Consider the following 25,508-nt stretch of genomic DNA (forward strand, 5'->3'; position numbering starts at 1 on the left):
ATGAAGCTGTTTTTTGTTTGTTTTTTTCTTTTTTAACTTTTTTTTAACTACATTTTTAGGTTTTTATGAAGTGTAACTTCTGCAGTGAGAATTAGAATGTAGATTTGGAATATTATGACATAGAGTAATGAGTAGAGTGAGACCATAACAGGTTATACTGACAAATCACAAATATGCAACTACTCTGAAATGCAATCCTAGCGAACAGGCAGCACTCACTAAGCCATTGAGGCTTTATGAAGTTAAGCACAGAAGAAATAGTTTTTGGCTGTAGCAAAAGTACTGCTTTGTGGTTTTGTTCCTCATATGGAGTGCTTTGCTGGGCAACTGCAGTAAGTCTTCACTTAGAACCATTTTGGGGGTTCTTTGCTTTGCTGTTAAGAGACTGATCACCAAGCTTGGTGGTAGGGCTTCGATGATTGTCCCAGGATTGTTCTGCTGTCATTGACACAGCCAATTCTTGTAATTGCTGCAGCTCCTGGTACTTACCTAGATAGTGATCTGGGGCTTTGAGGGGTATTTGGTTTGTTTGGGGTTTTGGTGGTTGTTTTGTTTTTACGATGTTCTATATAGATTGCTGCAGTATAATGAATTTAGTGCCTACTGGATTTTAACAATATTGGTATCAGTATTGCAAAAGCTCTTTTTTAAGCTCACTCATTCCTTTGGAAATAGGTAGATTTCAGCTTTATCTCAAACTAATGTTCCCTACCACACATATAATAACTGAGGTGAAGCAGGAGGAGTCTTACTTGATTCTGTGTTTGAGTGATACGCTGAGAGGTCTCCATAAGTAGGAATTCACCCATTTTTAAAAATATTCTTTTATTTAGCTTTTCAGTTCCCTGAGTTGTAATTCTGCTATACCAGGATACGGGTAGTTGGAAGAGTAGACATAAACTATTGCTTAAAGAAGTGGCCTATCTAAGAAAACAAAAACACTGCCTCTGCTTTTTTTTGGTATAGCTTTAATAAATCTCCACCTTTTGAAGGGTATGTAACATTGGTGCAGTAGCGACAAGCAGTGATCACTGTTTGTCTCTCTTTTTGTTGTTTTTTTTTCTTCAGTTTTATTTTGTTTTGATAAAGACAGGGCTTATCTCTTCTATGCCTAAATGTATTACCCTCCTAGGTAGGTTTTTACTTCAGCTTATGTGTTTTCAGCAGAAGAATCTGTACTTGGATGGCACTGTAAAAGACAAATCACCCTTGCAGATCTTTCTGTTTTTCTGAAATCAGAATGTCAATGCATTTGCAGGTCACCTGCAGAAGATCCATAGATGCCTCGCTTACAAATTATTTTTCTTTCTTTTTGAGAGGATTGCTGTATTACCTCAGTCTGCCACGATCAGAATCACAAGGTGACCATTGCCCTTAATTCAAACATCCAGAGATTTCATTGTGAACCAAAGCCTAGAACGTAATTATGCATTCTAAACAAAAACAAAAAAAAAAAAAAGATGGTATTAGACCTTGCTGCAGCCTTTAACTGGAGAGATGTCCAGGAAATAGCGCAATAACTGCTGGAACAAACAACTTAACTGCTGTTTATGTCATTGTGAAGTATTCTTGTGTTTTAATGTTTACTATTGTTTGGAGTGTAACAGTCTTGCATTTGCACATAAGCACGAGCTGCTGTGATAGAGGATAGTTCATTGCATTAACTTCAGCTTCTGCATGAACACTTAACAGTGTGATTCAGGATGTATCCTAAACTTGTCTTGTAACTCTTGTGTGTTCTCTAGGTAATCGGCTGTAAAGGTTTAGATCTTGATTGTATGAATGCATAAACCAGCTGCTGCTTTTGTCACTGGTATTTGTTATTTATCCCTTCTATAGCCAGAGGAGGATAGGTATTTTTATAGGGATGGAGTGTATTTTTAAGAACTGTTCCATCCTTTGGGAATTAGGCAGTTTTTGCTTTGCATATTATGTGCTTCTCAACAAAAGTGTGGTATATTGACTTTAAGGATTACATTAGTGTGCATTCAAATCTTCATGGTACTGATGGAAAACTTAACTGTGACTTCCAATAAACTAGTCAGATGCTACCTATTTAAACACCAGCCCGATGGCTTTTTCTTACCTATTTATTCAACAGAACCCATGAAGTAGTTGGGTACTCAGAAGTTTGGAAAGACTATTATGCATAAATGTAACTGTCATATGTAAACTTCCACTTTCCTGTGATGCTGTTAGGCTTTATACGAATATATTTGTAACATCCAAGTATTTACGAGCATCGTTATTATCTCTAGACTCTACTTTGGTTCTGGAGTAAAATTCAGGAAGTGATAGCCTCCTACCCTTCCATGGGGAGAAATGTGATGTGCAGGAAGCCATGCTCTTGTTAACCAAATAAAATGATCAGCTGCAGTATTCTGATGTGTACCTGAGAAGGTGGGAGGAAAAAAAACAACATGGCAAAATTCATTCTTATTGCCCAAGTAGGTAACAGTGGTTGCTGTTAGAGTTGTGCTAGGTGCAGTTGCTTGATGCCAGTGCTCAATTGGTACAACTATGAAGCCTCATTTTCACTGAGCCTCTGCTTGCTTTTTTATTTCTGCACAATCATATAATCCTATGTGTTTGGTCTTTGAGTACTACATGTGTATTTTTCAGACAATTAGTTTTGAGCAATAAAGTTTGATATTATAAAATACTCCAGTGTGATCAGTACTATGATAGCCTAACCACATTTAGGAAAACGAGCTCTTCTTCCTGGATTGGGGTAGGGATTTTTAAATGGTAATTAAATCAGTATAGGCTCAGGGGTTAGGAAGTACTTCTTTTACCACTTCTTTGAGGAGGAATTACATGTTTACAGGGTTAGACAGCACTTGGCCTTAAACTGAATCATGGAATGTTAAGGGTTCCAAGGGACCTCAGAAAAAGGTCTCTCTTTACTCCCCTCAGATTAGGTATGGGATGCAGCTTCCTCCTCATCTCTCTGGAAGATCAGCAGTGAGAAATAGTCTGATAACCACACCAGGTTGGGAGGTTTCCTAATGATATCCTTGATTGAGTCTCCAGGAAGACTACAGCCTTCCCTATGCTGAGTGTCCACCTGGCATATTAGGCCTTCTGTTCCCTGTAGAAATGAGTCTCCAACAGCTACAACTCTCCTGCCTCGTGGCAGAGGTTGTTACAGGGCTTAGCTCTTGATAAAATGGCAGCCATTCTCTGAGGTGTGGTGTTTTTTATCACACTGGCAGGGATGGTGTTGCATTAAAAAACAGCCTATCTGTCAAAGAGTTGTGCATGAATATAGTTGTGGAACACTTTGGCTGAAGCTCTTTCCACTGTTTAAAGAGTGACACCACTCCAGATAGTGCTTCACTCAACAGAATATTCCTCTAAAGGCAGGAGAAAAGCAGGATATGGCCTAATACTACAGAATGAAAATTAATTCATGCTGGTCTGATGAAAGAAGCTGGAAGCCTTGCAACTACTCTGTTGTATGGAGATTTATTACCCAGATGTTACAGAAATAATGTTCCTGAAGCAGAGATAACAAGCAAAAGTGGTTTCTGGAAAGCGTCTCTCAGGAGTTAGGTTGATTCCCTCTCTTCAACCACAGTATCTACAGGTATAGAAGTTGCCTGGCTCACATCAGTGTTAGATGGGTCAGTGCCATCCAGGCACTCTGAGTCATCTCCTGCTGTTGTAACTTGAGTAGCATCAGGTGTTGCTTCAGCAGCGCTTCCATTCACATACTCAACCCTTTCAAAGAATATCAGTAACTCACAGTGCCTGGTTTGAGGGAAGAGGTCCACAGCCATCGCTTTAACAGGACGGAAAGCAGCTCCTTTGACCCTGTTGGAAGGGGCCCGGCAAAGGCTTGATGGGAAAGAAAGGGCAAGAAGAGCCATTAACGTTCTAGTGCTCTGTTCAGAACTGCTGCCCTTCTAAGGATGGGCTTCATTCCCAGAGTTATTTACCACCCCACATACTTCTGTTATTAGGGCACTTCCATGCTTGCTGTGCAGCAGCTATGAGCCACTTCTGGTGAGAGGTAAGCCTCAATGAACACGCTTCCAAATAAAAATCCAGCGACAGTCCCCCTCCCCAAGGAGCACATCCTCCTCTTAGCATATTCACTAAGTCAACTTAATGCATAAAGACATACTCACTCTACAAAGTTATTCATTGCAGCTCTGGGATTGCAGGATACATAGATAAGCTTCTTCAGATGTTCAGCTCTTCTAATGGCAAGAATTACCCTGGAATCTAGATGATGAAAACAAGGCCCTTACCAGTTCTGGTTGTGGCAACAGACTCGCACAAGAAGTCCAGGTTATACTCCAGCATGAACAAAACCTGTTGCACTACCCAGCTGTTGAAGCTGCACCTGAAGCCTCCTGTTTAATTCACTCCATTGGCATTTCCTTAGTTCACCACCACACACCAATTAGAAGAGACTTAGAAAGTGAACTTACGCAGCCCTGCTCGAGGTGGATCTACAATAGTAATCAGGTTCTGAGGAGCTAACAGGTTAATTAGGGATGGAACAATATCTTCAGCCTTCCCACAGTGAAATTCAATATTATCTAGTTCTGTAGGAAAAAGAAAAGATGTTATCAGAGTAAAATTTTTACCAAGTCAAAGCATCTTTCAGTAAGCTCCAATTGGATATTAAGTTTGGATGCCTTATAAACTACAAACGGTTATAGACTACCCTGAAATCAGTGTCATTTACACAGTCTCTGCTACTTCAGAGAATTTAAACAACAGTAACCTGAGCATCTTCCATTTTCTGGATGAAAGCAAAGCCCCACAAAAAACAACTAAATGTGGCTTCACCTCACTTTTACACTGGAATATTTTATTTTTGGAGGGAAAACCCCCAAGCTGTTAGTCAAAATGAAAACTGATCTCGCAAACTAGCATGGTGTTTGTTTTCAAAGGAGATTAAATGTTTAAAATGAACAAGATTACTATCAACAACATGTAAATCCAAGCTGCTTAGATAAGGTAAAGAGAAACCATGCTCCTTAACCAACTGGTATTAGCATTTCAGTTTAACTAACCATTAATCTGGGCGTTCACTTTGGCATCCTGCACGGCTTCTTGGCAGAGTTCAATTCCAATCACTTTCTTTACTTGCTATGGAATCAAGGGAGAAAGACCTATAGTATGTAAATGCAACCACCCTTCACATCATCAGCACCTTCCTATACATGAGTGTCGACTACTACCTGGTCAGAGAATTACTGCCTTGCAGCCAGCATAAATGCTGAGAAGGGACCTGTACAAATAAGTAGGGATTTTTTAAGGCTGATTTATCCCAACTTGTATGTTAAAAGACACCAGCACAACTGAAGTCTGTCATGAGCCAGACTTCTATTTCTAGTAAGCTCCACTCTATAAATTCTGTAAGAAACATTGGTCATTCATGTCCAAAGCTATCTGAGAAAGACCAAACTAGTTAAGTTCACAGATTGTCGTGAATTTTGGCTATCCTACAGAATTACTGCCTTTTTGTCTGAATTTCAAAATAATTTGGGCTGCTCAACACAAGGATGAGCTTTCATAATCACTTGGTTGCAGACAGTTTAATTAGAAATTAACTAAATATATGTGTTGCACTTTAAGTGCACCAAGTACTCTCTTTTGTTGTAAACATGACTAAAGAGCTACATCTGTTAAAAGTGGCTTATATTCTGGAAGAGAAATGACTCACCTTTGCCAAAGAAATCCCAATAGTTCCTGTACCACAGCAAATGTCAAGTACAGTGCTGTCATGGCTCAGCTGCGCCCACTTCCTAATGGCAGTATACAAAACTTCTGCAGCTTGTGTGTTCACCTGTGAAATTGTATTTCAGATGGGTCTGCTTCTTGATAAGCAGTGAAGGTGTTTGAATGAGTCTTAGGACAGTATCTTTCCTTTTTCTTGTTTCTAAGTGAGCTTCACACCTCAGTTCAAATCACACACACCTGACCTAGACTGGCACATGCTACAAGATCACGCTGCCATGAAGTCTTGCTCCACTCTGAGCAGTGTATTTTTGTTATTTATGTTCCAGTGACAACATGATTGCCTATAACCTATGGCAAATAATAGAAAATACAATTTAGCTTCAATGTATTTAGGATGCCAAGTGGTAATATACTTCTTTCCTACTCCAGTACTTTCTGTTTTGATGACATAAGTAGCTACCTGTTGAGGCTTGGAAGTGTTGGAAGGGCAGAAATAAGTTTTGGAAAAAGCAAACAAAAATTAGTACTACAAAGATTCCTGAACTACATCTTGTATGTTCTGTATATGCAGTGGCTGCCATTCAGCAGCAGGCAAATGAGAGTCAACTAAGAAAAAGAAAAAAAGAGTTGTCTTCAGCATGCGCTCAGCAAATTCACACTCATTCACTGGCAAACACAACACTCAAAGGTATGTAATCACAGCAAATATACAGAAGATTACAGCTCTAGGTGTACAGTATATTGTCACACAGCATTAGCCCAATCTAAAGGGCAATAATGCAAGTCCAGATAAATTAGCAACTTCCTATCATCCTTACTTGAAAAAATGCATGAGGAGAAATTCGAAATTTCAGTCCAAGAAGTTCTTCATATATGTACTTATCACCAGCCACGTGCTCCAAAGGCAAGTCCTCCAGACTGGGAGATTTCCTGGGGCAGGGCAAAAGGCACAGGAAAACAAGACGAAGAGAACAAGAGACAAGTGTTTGTTACAATTTTTACCAGAGCTGTCTATAGTCATCTTAAAATCTCCATACTAAGCAGTAATTCAGAGTGGGCCAACATTTATTCATATCCTTTTAGGACTATTTTCTTATGATGTACAGTTGTTCCAGTGATGTCAACAGCAGGACCTACATTGCCTCTAGGTAAAGACAGTGTGAGCCTTGTGCTCTGTGGAAGAGCATGGGAAGGTTTGGGGGGGAAAAAAAAAAAAAGGAACATGAAATAAGGAAGAAAGGAGGCAGAAGTTACTTGTTGATAGTAGATAGTAAATATCCATTTGCTGCAGTGCACACTTGTGCAGCTTCACAGCCAGGAACTAGCAGTGGGTTCACCTACTGACACTCAACCAGCCTTCAGCCAGTGAACATTACAGGAGAAGAGGAAATTTCAGGAGTCTTTTGTGGAAAAGGTAAGTAACTGCTCAACAAATTAGTTACACTGCTGCTACTTGTATGAAATATGCAAAATAATGGTGTGGAAGTGCTAGCTACTGTTCTGTTGCGCCAAAATCCCCCAAAGCAAAGTCAACTCCCTCACCTTTGTCCTTCCTCCACAAAGTACAGAGAAGTAACGCCACTACTCCTTCCCGTCCCTTCTGTGAAGTATCTTGCCAGTGACATTTTCAGGTCAGCTAGCTCTTCTTTACTTAATTTCTAAAGGTTTCATTTGAAAGAAGGGAGAAGAATCATCTTGGTCACTTAAAAACTTGATTTGGTGTAAGCCTTCTCTAAGCATATTATTACTCATTCATTTCTATGTATCAGATTGGTCTAAATAGAAGCGTAGCAATGCCAGGTAAGCTACCAAATAATTATTCCATTTCTCTTTCGCATGCACTATTGATAAAACCAAATTTAAGTGATTTTAAAGCTGTGTGTCTGGGCTGCACATTATATATCCACTTCAATACCTGAGGATTGAAGTAAACAATTGCCATGATGTGACCATTCCGGCTGGTACGGACTGTGAGCTGTTTCCAGTGACCTTCATAGGTTTCTGGGCTGTAAACCGAGTAAGGAGTTGACCTGCAATTTTCAGAAGCTCAATTACTTCACAGAGAACTATTTTTCTGCATTAACATTCCCCAGTTTATTGAAAAAGAAAATAAACTCATCATGCAAAGTGATTAAAAAATGTTAAGCACAGAGGCTACACTGATTTGTCAAGAACGACTTCCACATCTGAATTAAAAAAAAAGAAAAAAATGAGACTGATAATAATCTCTCCTTAACTCTCACAGTCCCTTTACTCATTTTAACCCATCCAAAATTACAGATAGGACTCAGGCAGCCTCTCGTTACACTGAGAATGGCACATTCTATAATGCCTTGGTCAGCTGCTGTACTTCATTCCAAGTTCAAACTGTCCATCTTTATGATTCTTCTTAAGTTTCCATTTTTGAGGAGTGAATTCCTTTTAAGGAAAGCACTTCTTTTTATAACAAATACTGTTGCTTAAATGTACAACTTTGGGGTTATTCTTTGTTGTAGGATGACTCTTCTCTTCATCCAAAGGAGCAATTGACTTTGTTATTCCAACTCCTCTTTTAAAAAACCTTTTCCCAAGTATTTCTTTTCAGTTAGTGGAAGAAGCTTTCAAAGAACAGAGGCTTTTTACTGTATAATTACACATCTTATTGCTCACAATAAGGCTGTGTTCAGCTAGTACCTGTCCCTCCACTTCAGAACAGCTGAGCAAGAAGAAAATACTGATGAAGGCACAAGATGAAAACATCAAGGAACTGCTAAAAATTGAGACTGGCATAGCTCAGGTCTTAAACCTCAAAAAAACCCCAACTCACTAAGCTTTTCAGAATATTTAATTTTATCACTATTTTTGAGAGAGACATCAAACTTTTAGATAACTCATTTTACTTCTGCTCACCTTATGTAGTCTTGGAAAGCTTTGACTACTTTTTTGGCAGTCGCAGGAATGTGAATAGTATGAAATGGTTCCACTACAGCACATGTACCACCCTTGTATTTGCCAAGACGACAACCCACAGTTTTGTCTTCTTGATTCACACCAATCCCAATCAAGAACTCACATTTGTTGCGATATTCTGTCTAGATTTAAAAGAAAGTTATGTAAAATATTTACAGAGCATTTCTTTAAACATGCCAAGTTTCTCAGCTCTCATCTGGTTAAATGTATTTGCAAATGGACACAATTCATAGGGAAGATATTAATGGGTTTTGATGCATGAGAACTAGCAGCAATACTGAACAAATAGTAGTAAGTCTTGTTTAAAGAGCCATATATTGCCTCTGGTGAAGAATGCTTGGACTGGCCTACAACACAAGGGCACAAACATCCTCGTTCTTAGGCCTAATGTTACAGGGACAGCATCTCATCTTAATTTTAGACTATCCAGTTAACAGTAACTATTCTGCACAATATTTAAATGAAAAGCACCAATGTCTAAAATTCATATTCTGCTTTCTGCATTTCCACAGTATTTAAACAGAAAGCACCAATGTCTAAATTCCAACACTCGTTATATGATGAAATCTTTACATCACAGGTCTCCTTCACTACAAGCGGAAGTTTGTCCCCTGTCTCTTAAGACCAAATGATTAGTTTAACCTTAAGCTTATTAACCCCATTCCATACCTTACCTAAAATGACATTACCTGCAGAGGTGATGCTTTCACTCCCTCTACCGGGCAGCACAATTTATTGTACTTCTGCTTCTGCAGGAAGAGCCAAGGCAATAAAGCTCGGTTGTTATTTCCTATTTCCCTGCCCAAATTAGAAACGAAAATTGTAAAGTACACATTTATAAAAAGTGAGGTCAACAGCCGCACAGGACTGGGGTTTTTGCATACGGCATAAAATATCAGATTAGGTATATTTCTTCCAGAACAATTTTTAACAGGCTTAACCTCCCACCCCCCAACTTTGTAAGAATTGTAACCTGGGGGGGGGAATAATTAAAAAAAAAAAAAAAAAAAAAAGAGTTAAAGATAGTTATAAAGGTAGGTACTAGATTTATCAATGAACTCCTGCATGCAAAGAATGCCAATTTTATCTATGTAAGCAAGCAGGGCAAGAGACAGAAGTGGTTGGTACTTTCATCCATAAAGACTAGGCACAAAAAATGCAGGGGATTTTTAAAGAGAAAATCCTAATAGTAATTTACCATTTTTACAGATTATTTTAAGCATTTGACAGTGTCAATCTTTTTTTTTTTTTAAGGGCACAAACATCCTCCCTCTTAGGTCTATGGTACAACAGCCCTTAAAACATTGCCTCTTCATTTACCAGTATTTCAAGGCTGATGCAAGAACAGCAATAGTAAGTTTGGGTTTTTTTTTGTTTTTTTTTTTTTCCGGCTGGAGCAGTTTTTAAGTCTTATTATCACAGATTATTTTTTATTTACTTTCTCAGGGGATCCGGGTTTTGACCTACCTCTAACTTAGTTCGTTTTAGAGAGGACAACTTAGCTATATCCCAAAATAAGTCAAGTCTTGTAAACATTACAGTAGCTTTACAAACAGGAATTACTTTGTTAACTTCTGCAGCACTTGTTCGCATTCCTGCTTCTTTTTGGCCAGCTGCTCTTCATAGGGCATGTTCCACAGCGGGGTCACCACATCTGCTATTTGCTTGCTCAGAGGCTCCTCTTCCCTGGCTTCGGAAGGAGCCGGCCGCTTCACCTCTCCCTGCTCCATCTCCTCTTCTTTCTTCCTTTTTTTTGCGATGGGGTCAGCTTTCGGCTTGGCAAGCCTAACGCTAAGGTGCCGGCTCTTCCACAAAACCCCATGGAGAACCTTCATGGCCTTGTCCCTCTCCTCCTCACTCTTAAAAGTCACAAATGCGAATGACTGCTTCCCAAAAAGTTTGATCTTGTGAGGACTAAGCCCGTATTTGGCAAGGAACTTTTTCACATCATTAAATCCGATGTACTTCGGCAGATTTTGTATTTCTACTTTATATATCTCGGAGGTAAACAAGTCTCCCTTAATGTATCTGTACACGTCGGGGCAGGCTGCGGGGCTCTCCGCGGGGTCACCCCCACCTCCATCGGCCTTGCTCTCCACTTCAGCCTTATCTTTAGCCTCCGCCACAGGAAGCACGACGTGGCCGGGCTCGCACCGATCACCGTCCTCCGCCATGTTCCCGCCAGCCCCGCGGCCGCACAGCCCGGCGCCAGTATCCCCTCAGCCCGGCCACCAGCTCAACTCCCGCCACGCGCGCTCCGCGCAGCCCGACGCTTCCTCCTGCCGGGCTCCCGGGGGCGGGGCTGTGCCGTCACCCCCAGGCCGCGGCAGGAGCCACGGTGCGGAGAGAGATGTGGTTTATTGGCTTTTCCCCCTTAATTTCCGCCCTTCACTGCTACCGCTTCTCTCGTGCGGATTCTGCTGCGTCTCAGAAAAACATAATAAAAGCCACTAAAATATTACTTCTTTCCGTTACGCACGTGGGCGCCATCTTGGGTCGGGATGCGGGGTGGCTGCCGCCATGCCGTGAGGGCTGACGGGAAGCGCCTCAGTGACGGGACAACACTACCAACATAAAGAAGCTTCGTCAGGGTCAGGGCGATCCAGAGAAGGGTGTCTGCGCCTCAGGCCCGTGCCGGCACGGCTGGGGTTGGCGGGAACTGTCTCTGCGCCGGGCCCTTGCCGGATCTCCGCCCGCCGTGGCACGCCGGGAGCGTGGCGGCAACGCGGAGTGAAGGAAAGTGGGCGTTTCCCATCGGGCCTTGCGGCGGCAGCGGCGCGGGCTGCGGGAATGAGGTAAAGGCGGGAGGGGCGGAGGCGCGCGCGGCAGGAAGCTCGTTGGACAGGCGGCAACGGCGAGCAGAGCGGAGTGAGCCTGGCCCCATGGCGGACAACAAGGTGAGGGCAGCGGGCGCGCTTCTGCGGGCCGGGCAGCCTGCTGCCGGGGCGGAAAGGCCTATTGCTGAGGGGGAGGTAGGGGAGAGGAAAAGGAGAAGGCAGTGAGAGCGGGAGAGTAACGGAAACAGGTGGGGCCCGGCCAGGGGTAGAGAGGGCCTGAAGGCCTGCAGGGGTGGGCGGCGTGGGGTGGTCCATGGGAACAGAGGGGCTTAGGCGGGGCTGCGGACCTGAGGTCAGGCAAGGCCTGGGGTCGGGAAGGACGGGTTCGAGGCCTTCACGGAAAGCAGTGAACGGTAACGCTGCCTTGTCTCCGCCTGGCTTAGTGCGGCGGGGCTGGGGATGCGGGGCCGCGCCAGGCGGCCCAGGCACGTGTGTCTCGTGGGGCCTGTCTCTTGGAGCCGACCGTGGGAGGCGAGGCGGTCCGCGCGAGCTCCGCCCGGCCTGCGCCGGCCCTTCCCCAGTCTGAGGAAGTCGGAGCATCTCGTAGGCACCACGGCTCCGTCTGCGACTCGGCTGCCTTTGAGTGATCTCTCTCCCTGTTTCCCTCCTTTCTTGTCCTCCCTCCTCTCCCAGCCCCTCCCCCAGCCCGTCTGACCGAACCCTTCGTGCATCGGCCAGGCGAGAGGAGTAGCCCCACGTGCTTTATATCGCGGCAGGGAGGGATCTTAACATGATAACGGGGTCTATTTTCTTTCACTTGTGGGTATTGTGAATTGTGCGTTTCTCACGGCCTGTAATCAATCGGTCAGCCTCAGGACGGATGATGTGCTACCTGGTACTTGGGGAGACAATGTATAAAAGCTTGGCCAGTGTTTCTTTTCTTGCTTCTTTTAAAGCAGATGTGTTAACATCTTTCTCGGGTTTTTTTCTTGCATACTGGAACATTGGGAAGATAAAAATAATGATAGTTTAGCGTCTTTTTGCAACATTTCTTACAATTCGTCCTCCTCCCTGCCCTCGCTTTTTTTCTACGATTTAGTAAAAATAAACTGCTTTATTTCAGTTGCTTTAGCCATGTGTGGTGTGTACCTGCTCTGTAAAGGATATTCTAAATAGACCGTGTAAGAGTGACTCTTTCATATCTAAAGTGCATATAAAATTTAAGCGTCTTTGAAGTATAGACTGATTTTCCTTTCTCTTTTGGTTCCTTTAACCTGATATAGCTGTTTGTGGCCTCATGAAACTTGCAGATTAATCTTCCTTCTAGGCTCCTCTACTAAATGCTTCTTAGCAGTGCATATGTATTAAGTACTAAAGATGTTTATCGTTTACTCCCTAGTCACATACTAAAAACAGTTCTTAAGCTTAATGAATTCTACAACAGATTCCCAAGTAAATAAAGACGAAGTAGTATTTTGACCATTTGCCCGTAACCTGAAGTTCCCAAATGAGACTTAAAGCCAAAAAAACTTAAGTTATTTCATGAATGTTGAAACTGTGCTTCAAAATTGTGTTTGGTTGTCAGTGATTCTGATACATAACACTAAAATAATGAAGTTCTGGATGTAATGGCTTCCCTATGCTGGGTTAGTTGGTTGCTTTAGTATGTTGTTTTTTTCTCTTTTCCTGTTGATAGGTCATTGGGCACTAAGAAACAGTAGCACTTTAGTAGCATGAAACACATTTTTCCTAAATAGTGGTTGAAATTACTTGCCCACAACCAAAAGGTCTTGCTTGAAGGCCAAGCCTCTGCACAATTAATAAGAGAGGTAGCATTAAAACAAGTAGCACTGCAAAAGCACTTTTGTTTGGGAGAGAGTATAACTGTATATTGACTTTCATTACAACTGAAAACAATAGGCTTTATTTTTCTTTACCTGTTACAGGGTATTCCAGCTCCTGAAATCTAGCTGTTCAATAGTATTAAGTGTCTTAAACACAGATATGAGTGCTTAAGATTTTAAGCACATAGCAAGTTTTATGCTTTATCTGTGTTTTGTTTTTTTCCTCTCCAGGAAACACATGAAGAGCATGATACTTCTACTGAAAATGCAGATGATTCTACCCATGATCCTCAATTTGAGCCCATAGTTTCCCTTCCTGAGCAAGAAATAAAAACTCTGGAAGAGGATGAGGAAGAACTCTTCAAGATGTAAGTAGAATATTTCTGCACATTATCAAAATGTTTATTCGACTTAATCTTGTTTATATCTTGTGTTTATAAAAGGCTAGGTAAATTCACGGAATCACACAAGTGGTAATCTAAGTTGGTTACCAATTTACTGGAGTGGCAGAGACTGAGTGGGGAGATGGGTGATGATAACGCCCCAAGAAACTGAAGTCTGGAACAATAGAAGAGGGCTGGCTTTACAGATCTGCCTGTAGGGTTTTTTCAGTCTAAAAGAATACATTAGCTTGGCTGGTAATTAGAGGTTTGCAATTGTGCGATCACAGTCTAAATTAAGTGTCTTGGGGGAGAAAATGATATCTACACAGTGTTGTTGTCATGCATCTCCAGCTGTTAAAGAGTGATGAATGATATATTGAGACAATAAAAGCAGTAGATGCAGTACAGCATTGGGGTGTTTGTAGCAATACCTTTCTGTTGTCATAAATCTAGTTTTATCTTTAGATTTGGCTTATTGTCAAATCAGGATAGCTTGCTGAAGACATATCATTTATCTGAATTTGATCATGATTTTGCTTTAAGTAGGTAAAAGGTATTGCTTTTTCTTAACCACAGAAGGGAGTTGCTCATCTGGAAGAGAGATTCGAGTTGTTGTATAGATTCTGGTAAAAGCAAAAGTGATGGTGAGATCTCTGACTGTTAGGCCTCTGCACATGCAATCTGCAGTATCAGATTGAAAGAACCATTTTATTTTTTTTAACTTACAAATGAGGAGGGAAATAATAGGGTAAGTTCCAGTGCTCTTTATAGGTTCATTTTATGTCTGCAGGGTGGTAAACTAGGAAAGGAATTTTTTTTTTTTTTGAATGCTGGTTGTTCTGATAGCTGAGCTTAGGGGAATTGATTACTGAATGCCAACTTAGAATGAAGGACTTGCTTTGGAACAAAAATTCATCTGCATCAGAGCATCTGTTAGGGTGGCTTGCTCCAACATCTGTCATCTTCTGTAGAAAGATCTGCCTTATTACAAGTCCCTATCCTTTCTCTTTTCTATAAAAGTATATTTTCATGTCTGTAGCGTGAGTAGGTGCTTCCTTTCCTACAGCAGTGTCATAAACTTGTTGCTAGCAGAGCTCAGACTGTCTCTTGGGTCAGCTTTGACTAATGTCCCAAACTGCTGTTTCTCTTTCGGCACACTGGCATCTTGGAAGATGAAACAGTGATGTTCTGAAACAGGTATGTTGCACTGCAGTGCAGCACTAAGCTTCTTGTATTCCTGATTTAAGAACAGCAACAACTAGGGTTTTGGAGGTATAAGCAAATGAGTGAGTAGATGATGAGGCATTCTAACAGTTGATCAGACATTGGGCTTGGAGTTGTACAGGAGTCTAGCCTCAAGCTGTTTGATTTCTTGAATTAACAAATATTGTTGGTTGCATTCATAAGATGTAAGAACTCTACCTGTAGCAAGCCCTGTTAATTAGTGACTTTACATTAAAAGGTTGCCAACACCATGTATGTTTGTCCCCTAAAGATGTGTCCAGAACCTGCTGAATTTTTAGTACAGCTATTAGATAATTCCTAATATTTTGTTACTAATTCTGAACGTGTATCAGTTACTGAATTTGTATGCTGAAGTAGAACATGAAGTCTTACAGAAGGAATTGTGTTTGTTCTTTTTTACAACACAACCGTATTGTGCTGTTGAGTGTGGTGTTTTGATAAGTGTTTCTGCATGTAGGCTAACTCTTTCAATTCTCTCTTCAAGGCGAGCGAAGCTGTTCCGATTTGCATCTGCGAATGACCATCCAGAATGGAAAGAACGAGGAACTGGTGATGTGAAGCTTCTGAAACACAAGGAGAAGGGAACAATTCGCCTCCTCATGAGGAGAGATAAAACCTTAAAAATCTGTGCAAACCATTATAGTATGTCGCACATTGCTGTACTTCTTATTTATGTTTTGAGGAACAACCTTGTGGAATTGTATGCTGTAGATTGAGCTCAGTGGCTTTTTGCTGATAGCTAGAAAATTGCTATATGTCTTTCAAGAGACAGCAGATTTAGATTAGACTGTAAGTGTTGTAGTGTCTTGCTCTGCACACAAGGCTGCAAGCATCAGAAGCATCAAGTGTGTATTTTTATTAATGAAAAGAAGCTGCAGTTGGGTTTGTTTCCTGCAAGGCCAAGTCTAAAAGCTGTTTGGTTGGGTTTTGTTTTTCAGACTCTGATAATGTTTTAAATGCACTTTAAAATTTATCATGTTCTAAACATACTTTAAAATTTACCTGGGATACACAGATATGTGATTGTTGCCAGTGTGGGTGTAGGTTTTTTTAATGATTAATAGTGTAGAAAGTACTGGTTAGGGTAAGAAATGAATGTATACCAGCTTGTTTTGATAAAAGAATGAGACAAGCAGTCATGTTATTTACCACTTTGAACTAAACGTTTGAGTTGGTAGAAGCTGATACTGAGGTCCTAAACTAATCTGTGGCTGCCTTTCTCTGCTTGTGAAATAAACTGAAACGAACATGGTATATTTAGCCAACTCATTCAAAAAGAATGTGTATTGAGAGCTGATGGAGCAGGAGAGGTTTGTTCCTTTGATCCTCTGAATAAAAAATAGACATAAAAGGGCAAGACAGACTTGAAAGTCAATATAACAAACAAGTAGACTAATCTGGCAATGCTTTGGTAATACTTGCAGGTTTATGTGAAAAGTATATGGTATTCTCTGTAGTTAAACTCCATTTAGATAACATGAAATAATTTGCTTGAGGTAGTTTAATACAAATGTAATGTCAGAAGCAATACTGCTGTTTTCTTTGGGTAGATGTCTTCAGAGAGTCAGACTTCAGAGGACACAGGTGTTCCTCTTCAGTGAGTATAATGGCAAATATGAAAGCAGGGCAGTCACCTATCAGTGAAAACAAACCTTTTGTTTAGGAAAATTAATGTTGCACACATACAAAACAGAATTGATAAATGCTTAGCGTTTATCAACTGTTTTTCATGGAAAATCTGCTTTCATTATGGATTTCTTTATGGAATTTATGTTGACTCACAGGCAGCCAAAGGATGTATTTTATTTATTTTGTTACAGTCAGTTGTCAGTAAGATTTAGGGAGGCTGATGTAAAATGTTCACTGCTGTACTGTGTACATCTTTTAATGCTCTCTTTTCAGTCACACCCTTAATGGAGCTGAAGCCTATTGCTGGGAGCGACAGGGCATGGGTCTGGAACACACATGCTGACTTTGCAGATGAAAGCCCCAAGGCTGAGCTTCTGGCAATCCGATTTTTAAACGCAGAGAGTGAGTGGACAGGCATTGAACTTCCATTGATTCTGTGCTATGCTATGTTATGCTACTTGTCTAAACACTGTTGTAAACCACTTGTGTAGATATGCTGCGTGTTATTGCATGGTGGTGTTAGCTAATTACTGCTCTCAGAGAAGTCAGTTAATCACTTAACTGTATGTGTTGACAAACAGTGTACTAATTAGGTCTCCAGTAATATTTGTAGAGCTTTCTGCCTTAGGCACTATTTTTTTTTTTTTTAGCTTCAGCCATCTCATGCAAGTATAATCCCAGTTAGAATAAAATTAAAAGCATTAACACTATGGAGTAGAGACTAATATATGCAGCTTGCTTAGGTTTATTTCAGGTGCTCAGCTGTAGTTAAGATTACGCTTTTGCATTAAGAACAAGGAAATATTAACCTGAGATTTCTGTACAGCTGATATTTATTTATTCTTTTCATGTGAAGTATATAGTGCCGCCTTCATTTTGATTAAATGGAACACTCAATGAAAACTACTAGTCAAACCTAACTAGCTGGCTACTTGGTGGATTTTCCTGAAGTGTCTACAGGAAGCAGATCTGCAGTTACATATGGATCAGCTAGTAGGGCTGAATGACAGGGTAGCTTTTCCAAGACCTTAGGACTAGATCAAATCAGTGGAGTGTTTTCCTTTGAAAAAAGAAGCAACGTGAAAGAGGAAAAATGTTGCATTTCCTACTTCACCATTTCTTTGCTGCAATTTTAGTGGTTTAGCCTTTTCTCCTTATGTGCCTGATGGCTAGTGAAGTGGCTGTGTGTTTTGAAAATAGATGGATTTGTTTACATCTGGGAAGAACTTAGTGTATCTTGCTTGCTTCCTCCCTCTCAAGACTCCAATATTATATTGTTTAGTCAAATAAATCTTCCTGATCCACCTGCTTAGTGCTTGCTTTTTCTCTTGGTCAAATATGAAAGCAAAGGGCTTGGTTGCTATTTGCTCACCTTTGAAAAGTCTTTTCCTCTTTGTGCTAGGGGTTGTTAAGCTTGAGTGTTTTGTCTTGAGGGAGTAGTGCCTTTGCCTTTATACCCTTTGCAGCACTGACTAAGCAGATGACAGGTGAACAGACATAAAGTGTGCCCTTCAAGTATCTTTCCTTTTTGGAGGTGTTTGAGAAGAAATAGATGCAAATTCTTCTAGAATAGTTTCATAGTGGCTTCTGAATTCCTGTGGGGCAACAGTGACCTCATGTGGTCAGTCAGACCAAGTCGGCATACCAAATTACTGGTGTTAAAGTACCTTGCCTGATCTGCTTTTGTGTCTTATTGTTTGCATTACCTGTTGTAGAAGAACGATTGTAACCTGATCGTCTGCTTGGAATGGCTGTGACTCAGACCAGAACATAATGCAGCTGGCAAGGATAGCAGTTCAAAGCTAATCTGTAGTCTTTTGCACACAGATAGTTGTATTAGCAGTCTCTGGCATTATATTTATATTCATAGTCCTGTAGGGTAGGGACAGCTAGGGTTGAAATAACTATAAAACAGTTCCTTTTGGCATTGTTTTAAATATTTTGCAAAATAGGCTGCTATAATAGACTTTCTAAAGAAAATAAACTGCTTCTGCATAAAGATGTACTTCAAGAATTTTGTATAGTTTTGTGTATAGAATTCATCAGTATCTTTCCTCAAGATTGGAAGTATTCAGTGTTGCAAGGAGGTAAAACTAATGAAAAAAACATTCTATCTTTAATGAAACAGATGCACAGAAATTCAAGGCAAAATTTGAAGAATGCAAGAATGAAGCAGAAAAGAGAGCAAAGAAAGGTAAGGTTAAAAGTGTAATATGATGGTACTTTTTTCTAGTCGTTTGAGTGTTTATAGCCCCCTGGAGCATCATTGTACTTCAGCAGACTCACTCTGTACTGAACTGCAGTCTTCAGTTCAGGTGCTTTTCCTGTCTGCAAGAGTAGTGGCTCACAGGAGTGACAACTGCCTTCTTCCTTATAGGAGGCTGTTACAACGGCTGTTGGGACATTGCTTTTTTGGAAGGGTTCCTGAGGGAGTATTTCAGGTTTATAGTACACAAATGAGCTCTGAACACTGTAGTGACAGTGGTATTTTCTCCTTCCAGTTCCATTTCCCAAATTACACAAATATAAAATCATGCAAGCAAAATAGTTATTTTTTTGTAGCTGCTAATGTGCATGAAGCTGTAGCATTTCTTCACAGGTCTCTTGAACACACCACCCTGTAGAATTGCCTATGTGACAAAATAGCTCATCAAGTGAAGTAAACACACCTTTCTAAAGTACAGATCACTAGTGGTCTGCAATCCATGCTTTTCAAGAGGTATAGATGATTTTTTTAGTGTTAAGAACTTCCCATTCCATAGTTTTAAACTGGGGAACTTGACTTTTGGGGTGTGTTTTTGTTAAGATAGGCAAGAAATTAGGAACTGGAGACATTTACTTTATGACATTGTATGGAGTCTGTTAACTGATGGCAGCAAAGCTGACCAAATGGTACATGTTTCGTAGTCACTGTGATTAAGCTCCTCATTGAGTGATTAAAATATGTGAATGTTATTTCTTTAATTCTGATATCTTGGGTAATTACCAAAGGGGGAAAAAAGTAATCAGTGCTCAGTGGAGAATTTGTTTACTTTTGTTCTTATTCTAAATACCAGCTGTCTCTCACTATCCCACTCACTCTCCACTCTACTATTTCCCCTGTAACAGGAAAATCCATTACTGCTTCTATGTAACTTTTTTTTTTTTCCCTAATCAATCTCTTAGCAGGCACAGACAAAAATGATAGTGCTGATAAAGTTGCTGAAAAACTAGAAGAGCTTTCTGTAAAGGAAGAGAGCAAAGAATCTGAGAAGAAAGAGACCAAGGAAAATGAAGAAAAGCAATAAATCGTCCTGGGCCTTGCAGTTTTTCCTTTATCTTTTTTATTTTTTTTCTTAATTTTTACAAGGGACTTTAAGGAACTGAATTCTCACCGTTCAGGTTGTTTTTTCTAAGCTTTTGCCCTTTTGAAGATGTCTTCAGAAAATCCATTCCCCAGTCATGAAAATGTACTGTGATAACTTTCTTTTCCATAGTGGAAACACTTATTTATAGTCATCCGAAAGAGTGAATAAAGCGAACTTGAACACAGCATCAGAGGACAGAACTGAGTTTTCTATATATTTTAAAGGCTTGTTTCACTGGGTGTCGAGATGCATATCATCATAACTTGGGATTATGTAGGTTAACAGACTTCACCAACAGGGAAGATTAAAGCAACATAGGTATTTCTTACATGGCTTCTAAAACTGTAGTATAACAGACCTTCCACCCTTCTGCTTTAATGTTCCTGAGCAGAGAATGTGCCTGTGATTCTTAAAATGGAGCATACTTCTGGAATCAGATCATACCTGGCACACTGTTCCATCAGGCACTAAAATTAAAGGTGGGGGAGAAAATGTATTTTGTGAGACTTGAGAAGTATTTTCCTCTTACATAATAAAATCTCTGCTCCCTCCCCAAATTTGTTAGTATTACAAATGCTTGACAAGCACAAAGTTGTTCCTGTTGTCCCAGATCTTCCAGGGTGTGCTGCTTGCTGACCGAAGGCGGCAGCAGCTGCAGCCTGTTATACTACAGTGTATACAAAGGTTTCTTAACTGTTCAAGTACCTTACTATGAGACTGCCTATGTCAGCATGTATTTGAGTACAGCTTTTAATTTTGAAGTTTGTTTTTTTTTTTTCAGGGCTTTGGAGCTTGCGTTGTTTTTTACTAACTGAAGGGATCCTGAACTCTTAAGATGCATGGTAGGAGGCTGTGCCTCATGGAGAGTGGTGGTCTGACATTCATTTAGGAACAGCTAATTATGTTGTATGTGAATGAGGGGCACCCTCCTGGCTACGATGGGCCAAACTTGACCAAATCTCTTCTCTGCAAATGTTTTCTCTTAATCCCATCTCAAGTTAGTGCTACAGAGTAGGGAAATAATAAGCAATAGAAAAAAAGTATTTTTAGTCTTGATAGATTGAACTTTACTGTTAACCAGTAATACAAGGAGAGTGCTAGGTTAATGATGGAATTCTGTGATACTGCTTCCAAAATAATTACAAAAACTGGACAAAACTGTCTAAACTTTAAGACCACATGATGTGAAAATTGGATGGCAAGACCATTTTATCTTAGGAAGCTTTCTAAGTATGTTAGGCTCTGTAGTCCACCTGAAAGAAATATGTCTATTAAAAAAAAATCTTTCTACTTAGCACTGCCTTTTGATGCTACAATGAATCACTCTTAAATCTGGAACTGTAATTAAGGTACTCACTTAATTCAAAAAAAGTAATTCCTTTGGTGTTGTGCTTGTTCCTGTTCAACTACAGCAGATATCGATTAACAAAGATGGTTGAAAGGCAAAGTAAAATGCTCTTTAGTGTTTCTGGTTTGGAAATAACAAGACAAAGCTATTATGAAATACTTAACATTTGAATGTAAAAACCAAATCTTTATCCATGAGTCACTGTAAATTCTCTGATCTGATAATGTCAAACAGTGTGTCTAAATTGACAGAAATTACATTTAAAAATTTCAAAATAAATTTAAATTTTCATTTAAAGGATTTGCCTTTTATTTAAAGAACTCTTTACTGGGAATGTATTTTTAGCCTGCAGGGGCTAAGTGATGAAGGCAGCAAAATGGGTGAGTTTGATTTCACTGTCAAACATTGTACAGAAGAGGGAAGGAAACACTTGAATGGATTAATTTATCTTAATCCTAAAATTGGCAACTGCTTAATTTTGTTCCACTCTCTTCTTCCCCTCTTTACTTGCTCATGCATGCTTAAATGATTTCAAGATGTTTCCATTCCTGTTTAGGTTAGCTGATCTGTGTTTACACTTCATGGATTACAACCATCCTTGAGACAAGTCTGCAATCTCAAAGAGACAAGTTAGGAGGGATGACTAAGTAAAGCAATTTATCTGGATAGCATTTGAATGAAGAATGTCTTAGCCTTCTAAACTAAAGGATGGTTAGTCAATGTTCTGGTCACTTTAGAAGCCATAGGTGTGCTGGTCTACAAAGTAAAAAGCAGTAAGTATTTTTTAAATTGATCTCAGTGAAATAAAGCTTTCATGTAAGTCACTGTAATTATTAACTTTCCTCCATGTAATATAGTCTACCAAGAGATGTCCTTGAGATGTTTTTGTAGCTTACAGTATAGCAAGTGTTGCAGAGTTGTAGCTGATGTCGTGTCTTGTCTCCCCTGCCCAGGTCACCAGTTACTCATGCTTTCAAGCCATCTTCACTGTTGAGGTTTGAGATGATAAAACCTGGCCTGTCTTGTCAGACAATATAGTGTCTTAAAATAACAACTTGGCTTGGAAATTGTAGTAATCCTTTTCAAAAAAGATGGGCTCATAGTACAAAATTCTTCCTGAATTTGTGGGCAACTACTAAAATATATCAGTTGCCTTATACTTGTTTCTGAAATGGCAATAACTTCAGTGTGATTTAAATGTCTGAATCTGGTTGAGGGTATTATGTCAGTGAAAATGATCATGGAGAAGCTTGTCTAATTCATTGTTCAGACACTGTACAGGAATTTGCTGAATCTTTAATTTCTGCACTTTATAGGGGTGTGTTGAGACTTCATTTGTCTTTAGGGTCCTTGAGACAAATTGGGTTCTAGGCTATTTTAATACATGATGCTGAGTAGTGGCTACTTCCTGTTTTATTCCCAGTGAGGCAAGGTAACTCCTAAAATAATGGGAAGTGTGGTTTTATTGGTGCAGCTGGCTAAAGAATAAAGTCTTTTTAAGCACTCGGTGTTACTAAAAATATACCTGAATCTTGAAGAAAGTACAAGTGAAGATTTTTAAGAGGTTTTAATCCATTTTCAGTAAAAATGGAATCTGCAGTAGGATCAGTAAAGCATAAAGCATTGCCAGTTCAAGTCTGTAATTTGTACAAATCCTGCTTGCTTCAAGTTCAGAAAGATGCCATATAGCCAGGCTTCATAACCCAGCCTTTGTTGGTACTAATGGTTTTATGTGTATAAACCTGGATGGAGGAGTGTCTTGAGGACACCTGAATAATGGATTTAACTCAGAAATACATTTTGAAGAGAATCAAAATAGTATCTTCTTAACAAGTAGTTAGTCTTAAAAAAAAAAAAATCAAAAAACCTAAGTTTTATATTACAAAAATTACTTCAAAATAGTTCTCTAAATCCCATGCTAATTACTTTGAATACATGTTTTTCTTTCCAGGAATAAGCTTGTACTAGTGACACTAAATGTCTCATTTCACAAATTGCAAACCATCTAATTTGCTGTGTTACAAAACTGTAAATGATGGATTTTTTTTTTTCCCTTCTGTGTAATAAGGTAGCTTGTATCAAACAAGTTCTCTGTGATACCAAAAACTCAGAAAATTAAAATTCTTCTCAACACTATGCAGGCATGAGAATGTGAATCTTTCTTTGATGCTACATGCTGAAGAAATACCTGTGTTTAGAGGGCAAACCCACAGGGCTGAATAGCTCTTTCAATTTTGTTACATAAATGTCTGGGAACTTGTTTAATTGAAAAATTTGAAGGATTTAACATGGAAAGAACTATGATAGGACTGTGCAGAAGAGGCAGAGGAGGGGTGAGATATGCAGGTATGCCATCTTTTTTTTTTTCTCTTGGTATTCTGTGTAGATGTTGGGGAGGTTTTTGGTTCAGAAAGTATCCACAGCTTGAGCAATTCTTCCCTGCCTATGAAGAAACAGCTGCAGCCCAGACCAATGGTGCCAGTTAGGAGTACAGATTTCCCAGTTTGAGAATCTGCCAGGTCCAGAATGTGGATACTGTACTTCATGGCTAATGACAAGTCATGCTGAACTCTGATTCCCCACAACAGAAATGCTATGCCTTATGCTCTTCATCTCAGTGCATTCATTAGGATAACTTAATGAAGTTTGAAGGCAATAGGAAGTTTTCTCTAAGACAAGACTGCTTCAGAGTTACTCAGGTTGATACCTTACTAATAACTGAATTGCAACTCTGTAGTAACAGTTTGTAGGGGAGATAACATTATAAACTGCCTTACTGGGTTTTGATCTCCTATACAGATTGCCATCAGCCATCAAAGCTGAGTACTTAACAGTGGTGAGATTATTTCAAACAAAACCCAAACCTCTCTCCAGTTTGTCTCTGTAGCTCTCTTCATTTCTTGTCTGTCTGCTCCCAGTACTCCTATCTGTCCTGGCTGGTCCTGCTTGTTCCTAGAAAGCTGTATTTTCTAAGGTGTCTATGGCAAACTAGTTACTTAATTTGATTAGCCAAACTAATTTCCAAGTGTTCTCAAATTGTCTGTGACTTGCACTAATTTAGTGAAATGAGGTGTGTATAAAGGATTTATTTGCTATTAATCTGTGCTTTTATGATGATTTATTTAGTATTTACTTCTAAAGTTTTCCTAACTAGATTTAGCTAAAATTACTCTTTAAAACAAGTAAAAGGAATTGCCAGACTTTTCACTAATCTCTTTGACAGTGTATCATTTTCAGAGTCAGGAGATAAAGCTAACCAACAGATCAGAATTACTTGGGTTGATGAAGAAAAGTTTGAGGTAATCAGCTGTAGAATGAATTGTGCATGGAAGTGATCTCTCTCAGTTCAGTTCCTGTGAAAAGAAAGAAGATGCTTGGGCAATTACATAATAAGGAAATAATTTTTGAAGTTGTGAAAACTGAGAAGAAAAACTTTCCATTTAAGAGTTCAGTAGTTACTAGCACCTACAGCTGTGCAGTGGATTTATGACCAGTGGTATTTTTTTTCCAATATGCAAATTCAGGTCTGGAACTTCTGTCACAGCAGACATTAACCACTGACTGAAGAGCTACTCATATTTGGAAGAGGTGTTTGTGTAACTGGTTTGCTATAGTCTCCCACTAGAAAATGCAATCTGTTAGATGAATAAGTTATATTTGTAGAATTTCTTTAAGTATTAATGCTGAAACAGGGGGGTTATGGGGTATAGTTTGTCTCTTATGCTTTTTACCAGTATAATGACAAGTGGTTTTGGTACAAACAAGGTGCTGGCACAATTCTAGATGAGATGTTATGTATAGCAAACTTTTTATTTCGTGGAAGGTGTCTGACTGCTGCAAGTATTTCATGAACTTTGTAGTCTTAAACTTATTTTCAACTTTCAAGCTGAAGAAGTCCATCTTTTTTGTGATTGTTGTTTATCACAATTGTTTGTTGTTGTTGTTTACTGACTACAAATATCCATCAGCTGCTTTACTGTATTGTAGATATTAACTGTTGTATCAAGATATGCAATTTACTTATGAGTTAACAGAGAAGCTAATGGTGTCACAAGTTCTTGCCTATCCATGTTGTGCTGTCTGTCCTCATTTCAAGTAGCTAAAAGTACTTTTCTAGCATTGTTTTTCCATAAAAGAATTATAGCTATGTGAACATCAACAAAGATGGACTGGACATTAAAATGACTATTTTGCATTCTTTAGAGGATCTCTCAAGAGTGTTCTGTTAGGTATAATTAAAGTTACATTGCTTCACATAAATAGTTTCAGTTTTAATACAGTAATTT

At 39.6% G+C, this 25,508-nt stretch overlaps 2 protein-coding genes and 1 non-coding gene across 4 annotated transcripts; 2 read left to right on the forward strand and 1 right to left on the reverse strand.

Annotated features, from left to right (window-relative positions):
- Window positions 1-3,480: 3,480 nt before the first annotated feature.
- TRMT2A (tRNA methyltransferase 2 homolog A) lies at window positions 3,481-10,823 on the reverse strand. The gene is made up of 11 exons (XM_054392481.1): window positions 10,213-10,823; window positions 9,339-9,447; window positions 8,590-8,771; window positions 7,616-7,730; window positions 7,243-7,358; window positions 6,519-6,630; window positions 5,684-5,806; window positions 5,031-5,106; window positions 4,440-4,556; window positions 4,134-4,230; window positions 3,481-3,840 (listed from the first exon to the last, which is right to left on the reverse strand). The coding sequence occupies exons 1-11, from the start codon at window positions 10,821-10,823 to the stop codon at window positions 3,552-3,554; spliced, it is 1,947 nt and encodes a 648-aa protein (XP_054248456.1). The 3' UTR covers window positions 3,481-3,551.
- A 705-nt stretch (window positions 10,824-11,528) lies between these two features.
- On the forward strand, window positions 11,529-20,225 carry RANBP1 (RAN binding protein 1). 2 transcript variants are annotated; one of them, XM_054392482.1, is made up of 6 exons: window positions 11,529-11,546; window positions 13,502-13,638; window positions 15,383-15,540; window positions 16,801-16,929; window positions 18,656-18,721; window positions 19,693-20,225. In XM_054392482.1, the coding sequence occupies exons 1-6, from the start codon at window positions 11,532-11,534 to the stop codon at window positions 19,812-19,814; spliced, it is 627 nt and encodes a 208-aa protein (XP_054248457.1). In that variant the 5' UTR covers window positions 11,529-11,531; the 3' UTR covers window positions 19,815-20,225. The 2 variants fall into 2 exon arrangements, with proteins under 2 accessions (XP_054248457.1, XP_054248458.1); XM_054392483.1 differs by having other exon boundaries at window positions 19,696-20,225.
- On the forward strand, window positions 18,804-18,936 carry LOC128975911 (small nucleolar RNA SNORA77). The gene has a single exon (XR_008489366.1). It is a non-coding gene; the product is annotated as a small nucleolar RNA SNORA77 (small nucleolar RNA).
- Window positions 20,226-25,508: the final 5,283 nt, after the last annotated feature.

The sequence above is a fragment of the Indicator indicator genome, chromosome 26, assembly GCF_027791375.1.
Source record: "Indicator indicator isolate 239-I01 chromosome 26, UM_Iind_1.1, whole genome shotgun sequence".
Lineage (NCBI taxonomy): Eukaryota > Metazoa > Chordata > Aves > Piciformes > Indicatoridae > Indicator > Indicator indicator.